The sequence below is a fragment of the Chiloscyllium plagiosum genome, chromosome 10 (genome assembly GCF_004010195.1).
Source record: "Chiloscyllium plagiosum isolate BGI_BamShark_2017 chromosome 10, ASM401019v2, whole genome shotgun sequence".
In the NCBI taxonomy this organism is placed as follows: Eukaryota; Metazoa; Chordata; class Chondrichthyes; order Orectolobiformes; family Hemiscylliidae; genus Chiloscyllium; species Chiloscyllium plagiosum.
In genome coordinates, this window is record NC_057719.1 from 74,004,587 (window position 1) to 74,024,021 (window position 19,435).

At 41.5% G+C, this 19,435-nt stretch overlaps 1 protein-coding gene across 2 annotated transcripts in view; it reads left to right on the top strand.

The window, feature by feature from the left end:
• Positions 1 to 19,435, top strand: part of LOC122553776 (cysteine-rich motor neuron 1 protein-like) — a 239,509-nt gene that overhangs the window by 38,515 nt on the left and 181,559 nt on the right. For both annotated transcript variants that reach the window (XM_043698087.1, XM_043698088.1), the window contains one exon: positions 17,139 to 17,306. In XM_043698087.1, the coding sequence (XP_043554022.1) occupies positions 17,139 to 17,306 (168 nt within the window). The remainder of the gene's footprint in view (positions 1 to 17,138; positions 17,307 to 19,435) is intronic.

Sequence of the window (19,435 nt, forward strand, 5' to 3'; positions counted from 1 at the left end):
TGTACATTTTAAATCTTTCTCCTCTCACCTTTAAAATTGCGCCTTCTCATTTTGAACTCCCCCACCCTAGGGAAAAGACCCTTGTCATTCACCTTACCTATAAGGTCACCTTTTCAACCTCCAGTGAAAAAGTCCCAGCCTATTCAGTCCGTATTTTTATATCTCAAAACCTCCATTCCCTCCAATCTTGCCAAAACCCCTCCAGTTTACCAATATCCGTCCTATAACAGGGCAACAGAACTGAACACAGTATTCTAGACGAGGCCTCACCAATGTCCTGTACAATCTCAACATGACATCCAAACTCCTACAATCCAAGATGTAAGCAATGAAGGCTAGCGTGCTAAATGCCGCCTTAACCACCCTGTCTACCTGAGACACAACTTTCAAAGAATAATGTACCTGAACGCATAAGTGTCTCTGTTCTGCAACATGACTCAGGGCCCTACCATTACTTGTATAAGTCCTGTCCTGCACTGTAGGCAGTATTGTCTTTTGATTAGGATGCTAATCCAAGGCCACATTTGTTTGCTTTGGATGTAAAAGATCCCATTGTAGCATTTTGGGCTAGAGTAGGTGAGGTAAATGAACATACATACAAAAATACAAATTAGGAGTTGGATACGACCATCAAGCCCCACTAGCTTGCTCCACTATTCTGCAAGCTCATGGCTAATCTTATTGTGGCCTCAACTCTAATTTCAAAGGACCCCAGGAAAACATTGACTCCCTCATTGTTGACTAATGCGTACTGAGTGCTGGTTAATGTTTATCGTTCTAAATCTTAAAAGCCAGTTGTCTGTATGATCACTATCACGTTGCTATTTATGGACATTTGCTGTGTGTAAATCGACCGCTGCATTTCCTACGCTACAAGACCATGCTTCAAAAGTTCATAGTTGGCTTTATAGCATTTCAAAATGCCTGATGGTCATTAAAAGCACTGTATACATTCATGCTGCCTTTACTTCAGTCTTAGTATTGGGCTTCAGGATCTTTAAATCTTCTCTACCTACTTCTCATGATCGTTGGTCATAGTTTCAATTGATCCCCATTTGCTCAGGGAATCACTCCTTACGTTTTGATTGTATTGAATTGGTTAACTTTTCAGTTCCTACCCCAATTTTTATGGGTGTTATGGACCAGACTAAGCCCCCTTCAGATATATCAAGGAGATAGCTTAGACCCTAACTTTTGATCTTATTTAAAGGCAAGAGCTGTGTTCCAGATGTAATTCAATTGGTCACACTACTCTGCGTTCTGCAAAACGCACTTTTAATTCTTCTTCTACAGTTAATGCTTCTTTCTTTTGTTTGCATTTTGTGACAACAGCTCTCTGTTGGAAAATATAACAGAATAATAGATTATTTAATTACTAAACAGTAACTGTTCCAATATGGTAACATCCCATAAATACACCCTTGGCAAAGGCAAGTTCAATAAAAATAGATTGTTTCCCATACAATGTTTTGCCAGTCCAGGAGCAAAGAACATAAAGGGAAAACTCTGGCAGACACAGTGAGAACTCGTGTTTTGCTGTAGCAGGGAGAGACATACCGCAGCTTCAAACCCCAAAAACTACTGACAGCCAAACTGAAACCCTGGTTCTGTGGGAGCCTGACTCCACCTATTAATGCTGCTTCTATTGATCCAATATTTTAAAAAAAAAAAGCCCCCAGGCCTCACAAGTTGTTTACTTTATTGGCTTGAAACAGACCACTTGGTACCTCTGCCTCAAACTCTCCGCATTTTAAATTTTAAAAATGGACAAAATACGCCTTTAAAACCATAATACCATCACTTGGGGGACTCTCATTGCAGTTCTGAGACGAATGAATGTTTGTGAATTATGGTCTTTATGAACTGCTCAGCCACCAACTTTCTCATCTAAGAAAGTTGATCACTGTTTGAATTGAATGACTCGTGCAACTAATGTTTCTCTTGGCCGAAGAGCAACTTACACATTTCACACCTATTCAACTCAGTGTCTAATTATTTTTCCCAAGTTAGGTTCCCACAATTCTTCCTTCTTCTCAAAAAAAAATGAAAGCTCTTTTGAGCCTAACCTCATAGATAATGTCTGAAGCGTTGCTTAGCAATAGCATGTATAGCTTGTGGCACTGACAATCATTGCTACTTTTGTTGAACATGTCACTTGGACTGTATAACTGAACAGGTTGAAACTGTTATCTCTTGCAGATCGTTATTCCTGCTCTAAACCTTCCTTAAGGCTTTAGAATTTGCTTCTCTTAAATAAACCTAACAAAATATTCTTTGCACTAAGAATGATCTTTTTGAGAAGCATTGAGCATCTAAAATAGTAAACCACCTACAATGGTTGACCAGTGAAAAACAGGCTAGTTCTTCTTTATAATGTTGTTTTTAATGCTCAATGGTGCAATGATGTTGAATTCTGAAGTAAATTTGTCAGTTTTATGCCAAAGAAAATATTTGTGTCTTTTGAATGTAGAAAGCGCCACAAGTGACTGTCTTCTGTTTACTTTCCCAACACTCCACCCACACATTGGCAGCTGCTGAGCCATTTTATCTCCTGCCTGGCCTAAAAAGCTTATTTGTATATTTGTGAGAGTAATTTTGAATAGGGTACTGTGCAGACACTGAGCTGTAGCCAGAAGTTTACAAAAGTTCAGCTCCTTTCAGCCATACTGAGCGCTCTTGTCGAGGCAAATGTTGGAACAGTTTTTTTTATATTCAGGACACAATTCTATGTGATTCTTGTTTCTGTTTGCTGCTCATCTCGTAGACACAAAGTAGTCTTCAGGAGGCAATTCATACCACCTTTCTATGGCAGCCTTTCCATGATTGACAGTCTCCTTTATTACAGCAGTGCAGAAGGATGACTGAATGAGGAGTGATTCACCTCATTCTGATCAGGAATGTTGTGCAGTCTTTTCAATCTTGCAAGTTAAGAATAGTTACCTTATAATTCCTGCACATACGCAATGCGCTTTCTCCACCGGTACTGTGCAAACATTCTTGTAAGCAAAGGTATATCCACAACAGCAATAGCTTCAGCACAGTGCATATCATCAATGCTGTTGTTAGCAGCAAAATAAATTGCTTATTCTGCTCATGCCTTTCACTGCTTAGCAGGAGTTTTGGCAATACGGTTTATGTTGCAATTATCTACTCTCCTCAATTCCACGCCCCCCCCCCCGCCAATCAATCTCAGCCCAAAGTAAGGGAACGTGACACGCAGAAAAAGCAATATGAATAGAAAATGTTCAATTTTAATGCAAGTAAATTTACTTTTCAGTTACTTAGCCTAAAGCTACTAGCACAACGTGGAAGCCACTGCTCGCTCTCCAACAATGAAGACATCACCATAAATTTTCCCACTGACAGTGCAAACCCTTAGAAAATTATGTAAAAAAGAGTTTAAATAACTTTTTCTTTGTCATGTTAAACGTAACAATTTTACAATTCACAATTGTCATTAATGATCATGTGTTCTTTGCAATGCTGGATAGTTCACAGTACAATATTTATATTCAATAATAGCTAAAGGTGCATACTTGAAAAGTTGTTGCAGACTTGATGAGCATTCAGTGGTGCTATTTCAATGTGGCATTGAAGTTCCCACAGGGAGCGAGAGTTGCTTTGGCAGCATGAACTTTTACATGCATGTTGTAATCTGGGGCTAATATGACAGAAGCTACAGTATTCTTTCAGTTGCATGGTTGATCAGGAATCTCGCCCACTAATCCTGCTTTCATTGTGTGTTGAAAGGATTTACAAGTTGTTCATTAGCCTGTTTATCCACAATATGCATCTACCTTCCTCAGTCATTAAGGCTTGGCAAGAGACTTGAACCCTGAGCTTCTGGCTCAAAGGGGTGCTACCAACTTCCCAGAAGGACCAAATGGAAATGTATTACATACAACTTTATTCTTTTAGGTTTTTATTTGATGTTTCTCATTGGGTTGCCAGTTTCTTTCCTGTAATCGAATCCCTGCTTCTTTTAATGATCACAAACTAAGGTGTAACCTTTTTACTAGTGAAATTAAATCAAAGCCACTTCCAATTGTGCATGATTAAAAAGTGATTGCTTCAAATACAAGTCAGTGCAGGGCAAAATGGAGCAAGAAATGACAAGGTTAAGAAACCACAGAGATCTATTACTGTGGTCTGGTGTGGTGTGATGTGGCTTTATAATTGTTGTATTTCTGAAATCCAGAATACAAGTTTGTGCCTGTATCCACCATGTGGTCTCTGCTTGGCTGTTGAGATCTGTTTGTTTGCAGCCTCAAAGAGGGACTGGCAGAATAGGAGGACCCGGGATTGTTTCGTTTTCCAAAACCCAGTTATCGAGCAGTAAAAGGAGAGCCTTTGGAATGAATTGCAGAATTTCTGAACATGTGTAAGGTGTCAGTTGACCATAATCATATCTCTGCAAAGAAATTTGATTTTGTTTGAGGTGGTCTATGTTCTTTTTATCTAAAAGAAAAGTAGTATATTTTAAAAGCTACGGTCTTTCAGCACTTGACAATGTTTGCCAACTGGAGGCACGATAATATTTTGCATTTACAGGGAATCCTTTAGGTAGGAACTTGTAAATTAATCAGTTCTTTTGAGTGTCATGAATTGTCAGGATTTTGCACAAAATAATTTTGGTAAATGTTTGAAGACCATGTTGCTAGCGAAATTTACCCCTCGTTTTCTCTCCTCATGTTCCAAATGCCCACCATTTGTCAAAAAAGCAAAAATTTAGCTAGCAATTTCCTGTACAGAAAGTCTACTCTCAAACTGCTTCCAATAACTGATTAAAGTACAAACCATACAAAGGCAATGTGCCCTTCCTGAAGCAGTTCTTCAGCATTGGCTCACAGCCCTGTTGCTTTAGAAAGTAGCTCGTTTATATTGCAGGGCTCTTTCTACAGCAGCTGGTTTGACTTTAAAACAATGGGTGTGTGTGCGCCGAAGCAACTGTAGAGGCCACAGAGCACCACGTGTGGCACCACGAAATTGGCATCGTCAGACCAAGTAACCAACTGCAGGGATTCAGCCAAAAGTGCTCCTATTCCGTGATAGTCCATTCTGAGTACCTTAGGTGTTGGGTATTGGGAAAGGTGGCAGAGGTCCCCACTGCATTGTCCCTGATCGCAAATTCTTGATTTTTTTTATTTGGAAAAAGGAATTCTTTCATGGATATGAGCATAACTGCTAAGGCCAAAATTTAGGACAGGCAACAAATAGCCATGCAGCTGAGGAGCTGGCACAGCCAGGGAAACCAGACAAGGACAGTGGTCACAGGCCTCCAGTCTGAAAAACAATCCTCCACCACCACCACCACCCTCTGTCTTCTACCTTTTGAGCCAGTTCTGTATCCAAATGGCTAGTTCTCCCTGTATTCCGTGAGATCTAACCTTGCTAATCAGTCTCCCATGGGGAACCTTGTCGAACGCCTTACTGAAGTCCATATCGATCACATGTACTGCTGTGTCCTCATCAATCTTCTTTGTTACTTCTTCAAAAAGCTCCATCAAGTTTTGGAGACATGATTTCCCACGCACAAAGCCATGTTGACTATCCCGAATCAGTTCTTGCCTTTCCAAATACATGTACATCCTGTCCCTCAGGATTCCCTCCAACAACTTGCCCACCACCAAGGTTAGGCTCACTGGTCTATAGTTGCCTGGCTTGTCCTTACCACCCTTCTTAAACAGTGGCACCACGTTTGCCAACCCCCAGTCTTCCGGCACCTCACCTGTGACTATCAATGATACAAATATCTCAGCAAGAGGCCCAGCAAACACTTCTCTAGCTTCCCACAGAGTTCTCGGGTACACCTGATCAGGTCCTGGGGATTTATCCACCTTTAACCGTTTCAAGACATCCAGCACTTCCTCCTCTGTAATCACGCAGAGGGTGGTACGTGTATGGAATGAGCTGCCAGAGGATGTGGTGGAGGCTGGTACAGTTGCAACATTTAAAGGCATTTGGATGGGTATATGAATAGGAAGGGTTTGGAGGGATATGGGCCGGGTGCTGGCAGGTGGGACTAGATTGGGTTGGGATATCTGGTCGGCGTGGACGGGTTGGACCGAAGGCTCTGTTTCCATGCTGTACATCTCTATGACTCTATGACAGCAGATTTTCTTCCCTAAAGAGCATTTAATGCACCAGACGGTGATGACAAGCTTTCAATTTCCGGTTTTTTAACTGAATTGAAATTTTGCTGTCATGGGGTTTGAAGCCTTATTCCTAGTTTAGCCTTGGTCTGTGGGCTGCTAATCCAGTGACTTTCTCAGAATGGCCCTTGTCATGTTTTTGGACGTAACGGACATAGAGCCAGCATTGTGGTGAGGCAGCGATGCACTTCCATCTCCGTGACCTCTGTCACCTCTCAATGACTGTACTCGCAAAACCCAACTGAGAGATTTGTCCTCTGGTCCGTACTGACTTCAAGGATCTCAACATCACAGCAACCAAAGGGCTCAACCGCAACAACCACAGCCATCTTTCCAACCAGCGCTCAGTTTGCCCCCTGATATCCATTGACTCCTGCTTTCCTAGAGCTCCTTGATGCCACCTTCTGTCAAATGTGGTTTTGCTGTCGAGAGCAGTCATTCTCCCAATTTCTCTGCAATTCAGCTCTTTTATTTTCCCCCATCTTTGAACTAAGACAGAAATGAGATCAGGAGCTGAGTGGCCCTGACAGCATCCAAATTGCGCATCAGTGAGTAGGTTGTTGCTGTGCAAGTGCTGTTGGATAGCACTGTTGATAACACCTTCCATCACTTTTACTAATTCATGACCTAACTGTACTTGAGCCATCGAAAGGAGTCAAGAAAGCTAAATGTCTTTGCCTGCACTTGAAATAGTCATTGAATACCCATGGAGGAGAATGACCCCTCTAATTTTCTCCTGTGAAAACTATCTTACTACATCACAAGTGTACAAAAGTTAACAGTGTAAGAATGACCATTGAAAAACAATCCATCTATTTGTTAAGAATTCAGGTTGTACAACAGGCAAGAGACAGACTGGTGATCCATAGGCATCAGTCAGAAGAATGCAATACTTTTGGAATGTTTTTTCATTTTCACTGTTGCTGTCCAAGGTTGCTTTGAGACAACCTTCTCCATGTTGCATTTTTGTGGAACCATTGGCTTTTTTAAACAAAAGCTTCTGCTGTAAACGTTTTGGCCCATGATATGACATGAACTGGGGATCTCAGAAGTGAGCATGCAAGCCTTTTTTTTTTGCAAAATTCCATCACTGCTTTCCGCTGCATTAATTGGAACAAGTTTATGTACCGGGATGCCGAAGCAGCTCTTTTGTGGCTGACTTGGAATCTATCCGACTGTTTATAAAATTTTCATTTGAGTTTCTTGGCTGCAGAGTAAAGTTTCTCCAGACAGCTTTCTCCCCCACCCCCCAATTATATGCCTAGAGCAGAGATATTTTTCTTTAAATTTCCAAACACTGGGTCTTCTGGAATATGGAAATTTGACTGAGAAAGACAGACTTCACACAGGTCCTTCTGGAAGTGCTTGACATAAAATGAATTCACAATCTTTGAGAGAACACAGTTTTAAAGGAGTACTGTTTTCACAAAAAAGAACACAGTTTTAAAGGAGTACTGTTTTCACAAAAAAAACTTCTTGACAAGTTTTCTTAAGGGAGGCAAAGAAAGCGCCCTACATGTGAGCTGTTGAGCAATTCGCTCAATTACTCTTTGAGAGAACACAGTTTTAAAGGAGTACTGTTTTCACAAAAAAACTTCTTGACAAGTTTTCTTAAGGGAGGCAAAGAAAGCGCCCTACATGTGAGCTGTTGAGCAATTCGCTCAATTACTGAGCAATATATTTGCAAACAAATTTGTTTGGGTATTCTGTTAGTTTGAGAAAACATCAGGTAACCTCTACACATGTAAAATCTCATTTGTTCTTCTTCGTTACTGCAGATTACCGTATATCACTTCCCTGATTTGACTATGGGTTTCTTAGCTAAGTTTTATCGCAGTTCTCAGACAGTGCCTGATTTACAAGGTCACTCATCCAAGTTCAAACCTATGCACTATTTTAAGAAACCAAACTAAGTTGACATGTCAACCTACAGCAAAACTAAAGAGCTTCATTTCTACAGATAACTGGTAAGATTTGGCCATATATTCCTGAGCTTATTCACTGAATCATTTATTCAAATGTCCTATTCATGTAATGTTAATATTGAAGATGAAAGAAGCACTCTGTTTAAAATTGAGGACAAGATCAACAGTGCATCATTCAGAATCTTTGAAGGTTATGAAACTCTAAGGAAGTAACACTTCAAATAGAGCTTTTCTTACATCTAAATTCGCTCATTAGTCAACTCGAGCTTGACTGAGAGTAGGTAGAACATCACAGACCTACACAGAATCCCATGTGGGTCAAGTTTCATGTGCTAAGTTTAAACCTGCACATGACCTTCCATTATCAGTATCTGTCTGAGACAGACACCTTCTGTAAATGGATGGGAAGCTCCAGGTTTTCCATTGGCTGCAGAGTAATGATAATTCCTGTCTGCCACAGGCTGCTTCCGGGTGGATGGGCTGCTCAGCAGTATGCGGTGAGCAGACTCAATTGCCATCTGACAATTGATTTTAATAGGTCATTCAGCTATCTGTACACCTGATCCCATAGATGGGAGAATGGAACAAGAAGGTGGGAATTGTGGGAGGGTTTAGAATTAAGCCAATTGACACATTGAGTCTGCTCTGCCATTCAACCATGGCTGATATGTTTCTCACCTCCATTTTCCTGCCTTCTCCCCGTAACCCCTTACTAATCCAGAACCAACTATCTGTCTTAGATACACTCAACGACTTGGCCTCCATAGCCCACTGCAGCAATGTGTTCCACAGATTAACTACCCCCGGCTCAAGAAATTCATCCTCATCTCTATTCTAAAGGGTAATTTCATTCTGAAGCTGTGCCCTCATGCCATAGTCTCTTCTCCTCCTAATGGAAGCATCTTCTCCATGCCCACACCTTCCAGGCCTATCAGTATTCTATAAGATACCCCCCACCCCATCCTTCTAAACTTCGCTTATAGACCCAGAGATCTCAACCACTCCTCATGACAAGCCTTTCATCATAGAATCCCTACAATGTGGAAACAGGCCCTACAAGTCCACACTAACACTCCAAAGAGAATCCCAGCTAGACCTTTCCCTTACCCTATTACTCAAAATTTATCTTTGACTCATGCACCTGATTTACACATCCCTGAACACTAGGGAGAATTTGACATGGCCAATTCACCTAACCTGCACATCTTTAGATTGTGGGAGGAATTGTGGAGCATCCAGAGGAATCCCACGCAGACACGGGGAGAATGTGCAAACTCCACACACAGTCACTTGAGGCTGGAATTGAACCCGGGTCCCTGGCATTGTAAGGCAGCAGTGCTAACCACTGAGCCACCGTACCACCCCACCAATCCTTGGGATTATTTTTGTAAACCTTCACTGGACCCCTTCCAAGGCCAGCACATCATTCCTTAGATGCAGGGTTCAAAACTGCTCACAATATGCCAAATACAGTTTGACCAGAGCCTTATACACGGTCAGCTGTGCATCTCTGCTCTTGTAATCCAGCCCTCTCGAAATGAATGCTAACATTGCATTTGCCTTCCTAAAGGCCATCTGTAGTGTGAACCTTGAGAGTCCTGAATTAGGGCTCTCCAAGTCCCTTTGTCCTTCAGGTTTCCAAAGCCTTTACCTGTTTAGAAAACAATCTACAACTTTTATTCTTCCTACCAAACTGCATAACCTCACACATTACATGCCATATGCCACTTTATTGCCTAGTCTGTTTGCCTGTCCAAGCCCACCCATCCCCATTTCCTAAACATTGCCTGTCCCTTCAGCCATCTTTCTATTATCTGCAAATTTAACAACAATTCCTCCTGTTCCATGTTGTTCCAGAATGTTGATGTATAACATGGACCCCTGCAGGACTTCACTAGTCACCAGCTGCCAGCCTGAAAAAGACCCCTTTCTCCCCACACTCTGTCAGTCAGCCAATCCTCTGCCCATGGTGACAGAAAGCTGGGAATCAGCTAATGGTGTGAATCTTTGTCCCCAGCTGCCTCCTATTTGCTCATATGTGGGAGGTTGTGAAAATTCAGACCCAGGTTTTAGCAGCGAATGCAGTATGAGCTGGTTATCAGCCTGTGAATAGAACTGCAGTGATTAGTAAAGTCCTCACACTTCTATTTTACATGCAAGTTGTATTACAATCATTTTATCCCAGCTCTTAGGAATCTTGCCAGATAAAAGGAGGTGAGAAGGGGTGGATCCAGGTTGTATTGTAAGTGCACTGGTAGAAATACCAGGAAAGATAGGACTACATGCCTTCTCAACCATGCCCCACCAAGCCTAACCTAACCTAACCACACCACAGTTAACTTAATCTATGTTAGTACCCGACCAATCATATAGTTGTGGTCCCAACATAGACCCCTGCAAAGCTTCACTAGTCACCAGTTGCCATCCTCAAAAACTTCAATTTCTCCCACCTTTCCATCTTGAATATTAGCTTCAAGTGCCAACTATATACTCCCTGGTTTATTTTCCTTCATGTTAGAAGCTGCCCTGTCAACACATTGCCTACTGGGCAAAAATTCCAATCCAGAGGGGAGCCACACACTCACCATCCTGCTGCCTTTGTGGCTTCAGATTGGTATTGGAGCCTGAGCATTTGTGCATGTTTTACAATACCACCTTGGGGTTCAAAACTGGATTTCATTGCAGTTTTGCTTTAAACCATTGACGTTCCTTTATTATGTGTGATTACAGTTTACAGTATCTTGAGCTCTGTTGTCCAATTTAAAAATTAGTATTTAAGCAACTTTCTTAATTTGATTCCTTTTAAATGAGTCTGCATGTTACAAGAATTCCTACATTTGTTTGTAGCTCTACGGAATAACAATTTGCTCCTTCTTGTTACACTCAATTGGTACTTAAGTTTTCCAGGAGAGCTGTTATCCTAACAGAACAATAGATATGGTAACTATTGGGAATTAAATGTTCCAATATAGTAACATCCCATTAACACGCCCATTGACAAATAAGGCAAATTCGGAAAACAGAATTTCTCACATGTAACGCCTGCGGTAGAAAGACAAGCCCTAGCTTTTAGCTGGTACCAGTTTCCACTTCAAGATCACAACAGCTTCCGCTGAATCTAAACGCTTAAAAAGAAAAGCTAGGGATCCTGGTCCACATCCATCCAGGCTGCTGCTTCCACCTTCTCAAAAAAATTAAGATGCAAAGCACATCTTAAAGCCACAGCATTGTCCCAATCTGCTGTTGTTGCTGTTGTTCAAAGTGGTCATGGGTTTGAAAGGTGCTGTCAATGGAGCCTTTGGAGTTGCTGTGGTTAGTCTGGTAGATAATGCACCTTGCTGCCACTGTGCATCAATGTGGAGGAAGTGAATGTTGAAGGTGGCAGTTACTGTGTTGAATTGGAGACTTCTTTTGGCCTGGATCGTGCCAAGATTTTTGCATTGGTGAAGCTGCACTCATCCACACACATGGAGAGTATTATATCGCACCCCTGACTTGTGCCTTCTGGACAGGCTTTGGGAAGTCAGGAGGTTCGTTGCTCACCACAGAATTCCTTGCCTTTGATCTCTTGCAGCCACAAAAGTTGTGGCTGGTGCGGTTCAGTTCATGGTTAACATAGCTGCCTTCCCCCTCCTGACCCCAGGATAATGGGAGGAAATTCAGTGAAGAAAATACAATTGAACATTAAGATACAGGTTTTAAATAGCTGCTTTATGTCATTGGGAAAGGCGTTTATGGTTACAAAATACAGTTTTGCTCTGAAAAGAACAGTTGTTACCATTTTAAAATAGTATAATTGCACCTGGTTTGAATGTTAATTTGTTCTGGTCAGCTTTATTGCTCTCACCATGAAAACCTGCACACAGCTTTTACTTAGATTAGTCTTCACTTCTGAGTTAGCTGGGTGCAGGTATTACACATGGACTTCTAAGTATTGAAGTGAATGAGCTTCTAGCCCTAAATAAAATAGAAGTTTTCTCAATCCATTTATTCACTTGTCCTAAAGGCACTCAGTGAAGGAAATGGGAGCTATGCTCAGTGGTGCTGGCTGCTTTCCATCTGGTGAAATAATGGTTTGTGTCGTAGTGGTCAACTGTGTTAGTATTGCCCTGTGTAGTTCGGCAGTCTAGCCCCACTCGGCCATGGCGTTCTCTATTGGAGTTGCTGCAGGAGAAGATACTGAGCAAAGAAGCTGCTGGACTTGCTGGCCTCTGTTCTCTGAGCCCTCTATGGCTGAGCTGAGGCTTTCATTTCTGTTCGCCGCCTCCAAGGCCCTCCAGTGATGAGAGCTATCAGTGACTGTTCTCTTATCTTTCATGTTAATGCCCACTTCATATCTCACTTGTAAGTGTCCTTGTGATGGAGATGTAGATCTCCAAGGTGTCATGGCGTAATGGCTAGTTCACCGAATGGCAGGTCTTTCTATTTGGCTACTATCCATCTGATAAATGTGGCAGTCCATGCTTTTAGCTTGACAATTCCTGTATGCATATGAATTAGCACACTAGGACCTCTGAGTTGGTGCCCTTGTCCGTGTAAGAGATGTTGGTGTTACATGTGGGACTATGGCGAGTAAAACTTTCAACCTTTCCTTCTATCTTGCAAATGTGGTTCAGGCCTCACCAATGTAGAGGAGTGTGCCAAGGATTTGGGCTTAGTGAGCTTGCATGTAATTTAAAAAAAGGAACAGTGGATACTAGAGATAGGAAGCAAAAGCAAAATGCTGGAGAAACTCAGCAGGTGTGGCAGCATCTGTAGAGAGAAAACAGTTGACATTTGGAGTCCAGTGAACCTCTTTCATACCCTTCTGATGAAGGGTCATTGGACTCCAAATGTTAACTGTTTTCTCTCCACAGATGCTCCCAGACCTGCTGAGTTTCTCCAGCAATTTCAGTTTTGGTTAATGGAATCTGTTTGTTTGCACAGTCAGATTGCTGCTGTTCCACACTGTTATCCAACTGAGCTCGGCTGCTGCAGCTTTTGTGATGTGCATATTGATTCCAGCATCAAATAATCGATTGCTGGTGATGTTGGAGCCTTGATGTGTGAAGCCATCAACAACATCCAGCGGCTCAGTGTCAACACTGAAGGGTCATATACCAATACCCACAACCATGGCTTCTGCCTTTCTGATGCTGATGGTCAAGCCCTGAGTCTCTTCACAAGCACCAATAAGTTTGTTTATTTGCCTTGGTATGGAATGCTGGTGTAGAATTAGCAGTATAGAGAACTGAGTACTTGGCACAGGTTGGTCTTAAATCTCACTCAAGCAAGACTAAACTGCTCTCTATTGCTCTGGTATGTCGCTAGACATCTTCCACTGATAGCCTGAAAGCATATGACAGCAACAAAGAGAACAACTTGCCAAAGAGCGTCAATGCCAATTTGACCCCATGGCAGATGTCCGGGTCCTAATGTTGCCCTGTCATAGCTGACCTTATCCATTACGTTGTCATGGAAATAGGCAGTCGCATTGAGTAGCTTTGGCAGGCAGCCAGTTTTCTCCAGCAGATTAAATAGACTGCCTCTACCCACGTGGTTGAATGCCTGTGAGAGATTAACGAAGGCAATATATAATGGTCTCCTTTGTTCACAGCGCACTGCCATCTATCAGCATTGACAAAGTACTTCGTCAAACTCTTGCTTATATGTTTAACAGCACATGCGATGCCAATACTGTATTTAGAGGTTAAGTCCGAACTAAAAAATAATCAGCCAATTTGTTGCCTTTGGTTATGGGCAAGATGTAAGAAGGGGTCATTAAGAATGCATGGTACAACCAAATAAAAGATTATTAGCAACTTTCATGATAGATATGGCAATAGGCTGGTATGTTAGTGGATTAGTAAATCAGGACCAATGATTTGGAAATGGGAGTTCAAATCCCAGCATGATAACTGATGAGCTTTAATGAAATTTATCAAGTAACCTAGAGTAAAAAAAAACCTTAATCTGAAATGGTGGCCATGTAATTGTTGGATTGTCATTAAAACTCCTCTTATTCACAAACGTGGGATATATCTGACTTTGTGCTTGACAGCAGAGCTTGTTTCGGGACTATCCTGTGAATTTGTCCAGCAAATCAAACCATATCAAATGGTCATGAAAACCAAAAGGATAAAACCTGATTAACTACTTGGCATTGCACGAGGTATCAGATGTGACTAACATGCATCCTGTGTAGCCTAACAAAATCATTCTCATTAACGTCTGGGGACCAGTTTGGGAGAGCCGAACCACAGTCTAGTCAAGCAATAAATGATCTGGAAGAGGGCACTGTTGGTACGATCAGCAAGTTTGCAGATGATGCAAAGATTAGTGGAGTAGCAGGAAGCATAAGTGACTGTCAGAGAGTACAGGAGGATATAGATAGACTGGAGAGTTGGGCGGAAAAGTGGCAGATGGCTTTCAATCCAGACAAATGTGAGGTGATGCATTTAGGCAAGACTAATTCTAGAGCGAATTATACAATGAATGGAAGAGCCTTGGGAAAAGTTGATGGGCAGAGAGATCTGGGAGTGCAGGTCCATTGTACGCTGAAGGTTGCTGCACAGGTGGATGGAGTGGTCAAAAAGGCATATAGTATGCTTGCCTTCATTGGACGGGGTATAAGAGCTGGCAAGTCATGTTAACATTGTACAAGACATTGGTTAGGTCGCATTTAGAATACTTTGTACGATTCTGGTCGCCACGCTACCAAAAGGATGTGGACGCTTTGGCGAGGATGTTGCCTGGTATGGAAGGTGCTAGCTATGAAGAAAGGTTAACTAGGTTAGGTTTATTTTCATTAGAAAAAAGGAGATTGAGGGGGGGACCTGATTTGAGGTTTATAAAATCATGAAGGGTATAGGCAGGGTGAATAGAGACCAGCTTTTTGCCAGGGTGAAGGATTCAATAATGAGAGGTCACGCTTTCAAGAGGTGGAAAGTTTAAGGGGGAATACACACGGCAAGTACTTCACACAGAGGGTGGGCGTTTGGAACGCGTTGCCAGCAGGGATGGTAAAGGCAGGCACGGTAGATTCATTCAAGATGAGTCTGGATAAATGCATGAGTAGGTGGGGAGTAAAGGGATACAGACGCTTAAGAATTGACTGACAGGTTTAGACACTACATTTGGATCGGCTCAGGCTTGGAGGGCCGAAGGGCCTGTTCCTGGGCTGTAAATTTTCTTTATTCCAATAGGTGGGCCATAAGCAAATTGTAACTTGTGCCACCATCCACCCTCCTACTGCTGAGTGTGTCCTGAGAAACTGTTGACTTTAATAGTTTAGAGAACTGACACGCTATTGCTTTGAAACTATATTGAAAGGAATAAAAATTGAAATGACATTTAACAGAATGAGACTGGGCATACTTGCCTAGTTGGCACTTTCTAACATTTTTAATCGTTTAGATCAATTCTTCCCAGACTCTCTTGCAATGTAACCTCCATTCCAATGGAAACAAAACCACAATAAAGCAACACAGTCACATTTAGTTTGTAAATTCTTGCAGTTTGCCTGTTATCAATCAACATTTTTAAAGTCTATTAATCATTGCCATATAAATGGAAAGAGCCGGGTTTTAAAATGCTTGGTAAAAATGATGTGATAACTTGAGCTCAAGGAGGTTTTAACCAAGCACTCCACTATTGCTAGTGACCAAAGACATGGTGAATTCTCCAGCCCCCGATTCTAGCAGCCATATTGTAATCAGCCCCTCTTCTACTGCATAGATACTGCCCTCTTCTCAACACTCCTGCACCTCCACATAGACCATCAATCTTCCCAATGCCCATTCCCCCCACCCCGCCCCAACCCACTGACTATTCACCAGCAATCCCCACTGGAGGAGAATGCTCCAAATATCCCCATATTCAATAATGGGAGAGTCAAGCTCATCAGTGCAAAAGACTAGGCTAAAGCAGTCACTATAATCTTCGGTCAGAAGTGCCAAGTGGATCATCCATCTTGCTTCTTCCAGAAGTCCCCAGCATCAGCTAGTTTGATTCATTCCACAGAATATCAGGAAACAGATGCCAGCACTGGGGTGTTGCAAAGGTTATGAGCCCTGAGAGCATTCCAGCAATTGCTTCTGATGTTTTGTGCTCCAGAACATGCCACTCTGCTGTAAGACCACGCTGTTCCAGTACAGCTACAGCACTGGCATCTACCTCAGCCAGCTAATGTGGAAAATTGCCCAATTCTATCTCATGCACAAAAAGATGAAACTAACCTAGCCAATTACTGCCTCATCAGTTTGCTCTCACTCATTAGTAAAATGATGGAAGGAGTCCTGAGCAGTGCTGCCAAGCAAGACTTGTTCAGCAATAACCTGCTCAGTGTTTGAGTTCTGCCAGGGTCACTGTTTCTGACTCTATTACAGCCTTGGTTCAAACATGGACTAAAGAGATTAACGCCAGGGGAGAGGTCAGAGTGACTGTCTTGGAAATCAAAGTCACATTTGACCACGTGTAGCATCGTGGAACCGTAGCAAACCTAAAGCCAGTAGAATCCATGGGAAAACTCTTCAAGTTGGTGGTCATATCTGGCACAATGGAAGATGGCAGTGCTTGTTGGAGGCAGTTATCGCAGCTTCAGGACTTTCTTTAAGCGTTCCTCAGGGAAGTGTCCTAGGCCCAGCCATCCCCTTCATAAGGTCAGAAGTGGGGATTCATTGCACAATATTCAACACCATTCAGAATGACTTGCATGGAAGCAACCCATGTCTATTTGCAGTTAAAAAGTGGACAATATTAATGTTTGGGACAAATAATCTGTGGGCCAATAAATGCCAGTCATTGACCACCTGAAACAATACATGGCAGTGGTTCAAGAAGGCAGCTCTTCGCCACCTTCTGAGGGCAATTAGGAATGGCAATTAATGCTGGCCTTGCCATTGTAACCCACTACCTATCAATGAAATTTAGTTTGAAAAGCTGCTCAATGAAGGTTTCAGAGCAGTGTTAGACTTTTGTAATTTCCGTGCTGAAACGTAGGTATTCTTAAAGATTGACTGACATTTGAAATTGATATTGCACTGTGTGAATTTGGAATAACAATGATTCCTTGCTTCTGCAGCGATCAAATTCATTGAAGACGTTGTGCCCCAGCATGACCTCTGCCCCGAGATTTCTGGCTGTAATCTGCTCAATAGACAGTGTGTCTGTGAAGTCGTACGCTCCTGTGTTAACCTGTTCATGTACCCTGATCTGGATTCCTGTGCTGCTTCCTCGGGACATGTGCCAGGTACAGTCCTTTTTAAATGAATATTTTGAAGGTAGATTAAAAACTGTTTATGAATTTATCTTTCACTGGATGTATTTGAAATTAGATCAATATTCACACCGGTATTAAAGAGTACCTGTAAAAAAAAAAAATTCTGCGTAATAAAAATGGACTACTAAGTATTATGTCTTCAGTTCAATTCCTTCTGTCTATCCAAATGTCATTTGCACAAGAAAATAAACATCCCGATGAAAACTTTGGCAGTGGGGCTGGATTTTTGATTTTCTCTTGGCAATGTGTAGTTGCCTTTGAAGAAGATCCTGGTAAATAGACAGATGTGGTGCCAAGAGAACTTCAAGTTGTCTGCTTTAAATGGTTTGTTTTAGTCTCCCTTTTGTTGTGATAGCTTTGAGGAATGATGTATGAAAATTGCTGCCTAACTTTCTTACTCCACTCTTTTAGAAAATATTGAAAACTTGAGTAATCTCAGGGTGTTTGTTTTATCCCCAGAACTAAATGGAAACCTTATCGTTGTGGTTCTCTCAACATGGTCTGAAATTACTAATCATTTAGATCACCAGAAGATAGCCCTTATCATAACTGGCTAGCAAAGAATTGGCTAAGATTAAGTAAGCTCTTTTGTATGGCAGTGTGTCTGGAATGGAGTGTACTTTGTTGTGTATTAGAATAGTTTATTTAGATTTTTACGGCAATGTAAAATCTACACTCTTGTGTGAATGGACCTAAGCCGTACTTCTATGTGGCCTGGCATCTCTCTGACTAATATCTTTTGCAAAAGAACTGTAGCTCTTCTTAGAGTAAAGGTAAACTCCCTTTTTATGCTTTAATTGCCACATTATGCCGAGACATCCACTATCTGTACCTGGTTCGAACATGAAGCCACTTAAACACTGAGTAGCAGCTGAGGAGAAGGAACAACATAATGTCTTGGGTATGGACAATTTATCAGAACCAGAATAGATTACTGACCAACATTTTAGAAAGGAATTGACCTGGGGAATGGTGTGTGGGATAATATCTATGGAGCTCTGCGCGAGCACAGATGCTTGTGTGTGTATTTGCATGGAATTGTCAAGTGAGAATCTTGTAGAGATGGCCAAGTTGTCATGTCTAGGTCCTGATAGCTTCATGAGTATTGGTGTATTAATTATGATGTAACTGAAGTTGCACATGAATGGTTTAGTTTCATCCTGTAAAAGCAATGGAATTCGTATCTTGTTACTTCTCTAGAGTTCCAATGAATCTGCTTCGACTTAATCCACTCAACTGGGAGTATTTAATGTAAGACTAATTATGGTCTCCAGCAGGCATTAGTTTTGAGGTGGGGGGTATTTTCATCCACGATTTGAATGCAGAACACCCACAGTGAGATTCCAATAGACAGATGATGCAGTAAGAATTCTTAATTAATGTATGCAAAGTAAATGTTTTGTGCACAAGTTCAGTTCTCTGCATTTAATAAATCTGTTTGGATCAGATAATGAACGTTCACAATAATGTAAAAAAGACACGTTTAAAGTGGTATAAAATGTTTACTAATGTATTGCATTTTAGTTAAATATTAACACTTAATATTTTAAAATATCTTTAGTACTTACCAAATATATTTCAGAAGAACTAGATACTAATTCGTCTCACCTCGATTCACTTGCAACTTTTGTATGTAAATAGCAAAGTTTTTTTTCTATTGTGACCTGACTTGAATCCATGTCCAGCCACTTCTCATGTAGCTTCTGTTTATCAAAATGGCGCCTCTTAAAGTATAGAAGTCGTTTATCTTAAAAGCTTTATAAGTATGAAGTTTCCTTTGTTTTCTGTCATTATAAAGAAGTTAATGGAAGCAGTGTGTTGAGTTTCTCAACAGTCCTAGCTGTTCCAAGAGAGGCTATCTTTACATGAATGGTTCTTGACACCAGGTAATTATCCTTCACAAGTTTAAATTGAAAAGTCATTATGTCAGGACATCTGAGAAATCCTGACATGAGTCTTTCAGATAAGTCCAGTATCTGACTATCTGCTGACTGGAATTTATTTTTTATTTAATGGTGGGATGTGGGTCGCTGTCGTGGCCAGTATTTATTGCCCATCCCTAATTGTCCAGAGGACAGTTAAGAGTCAACTATGTCATA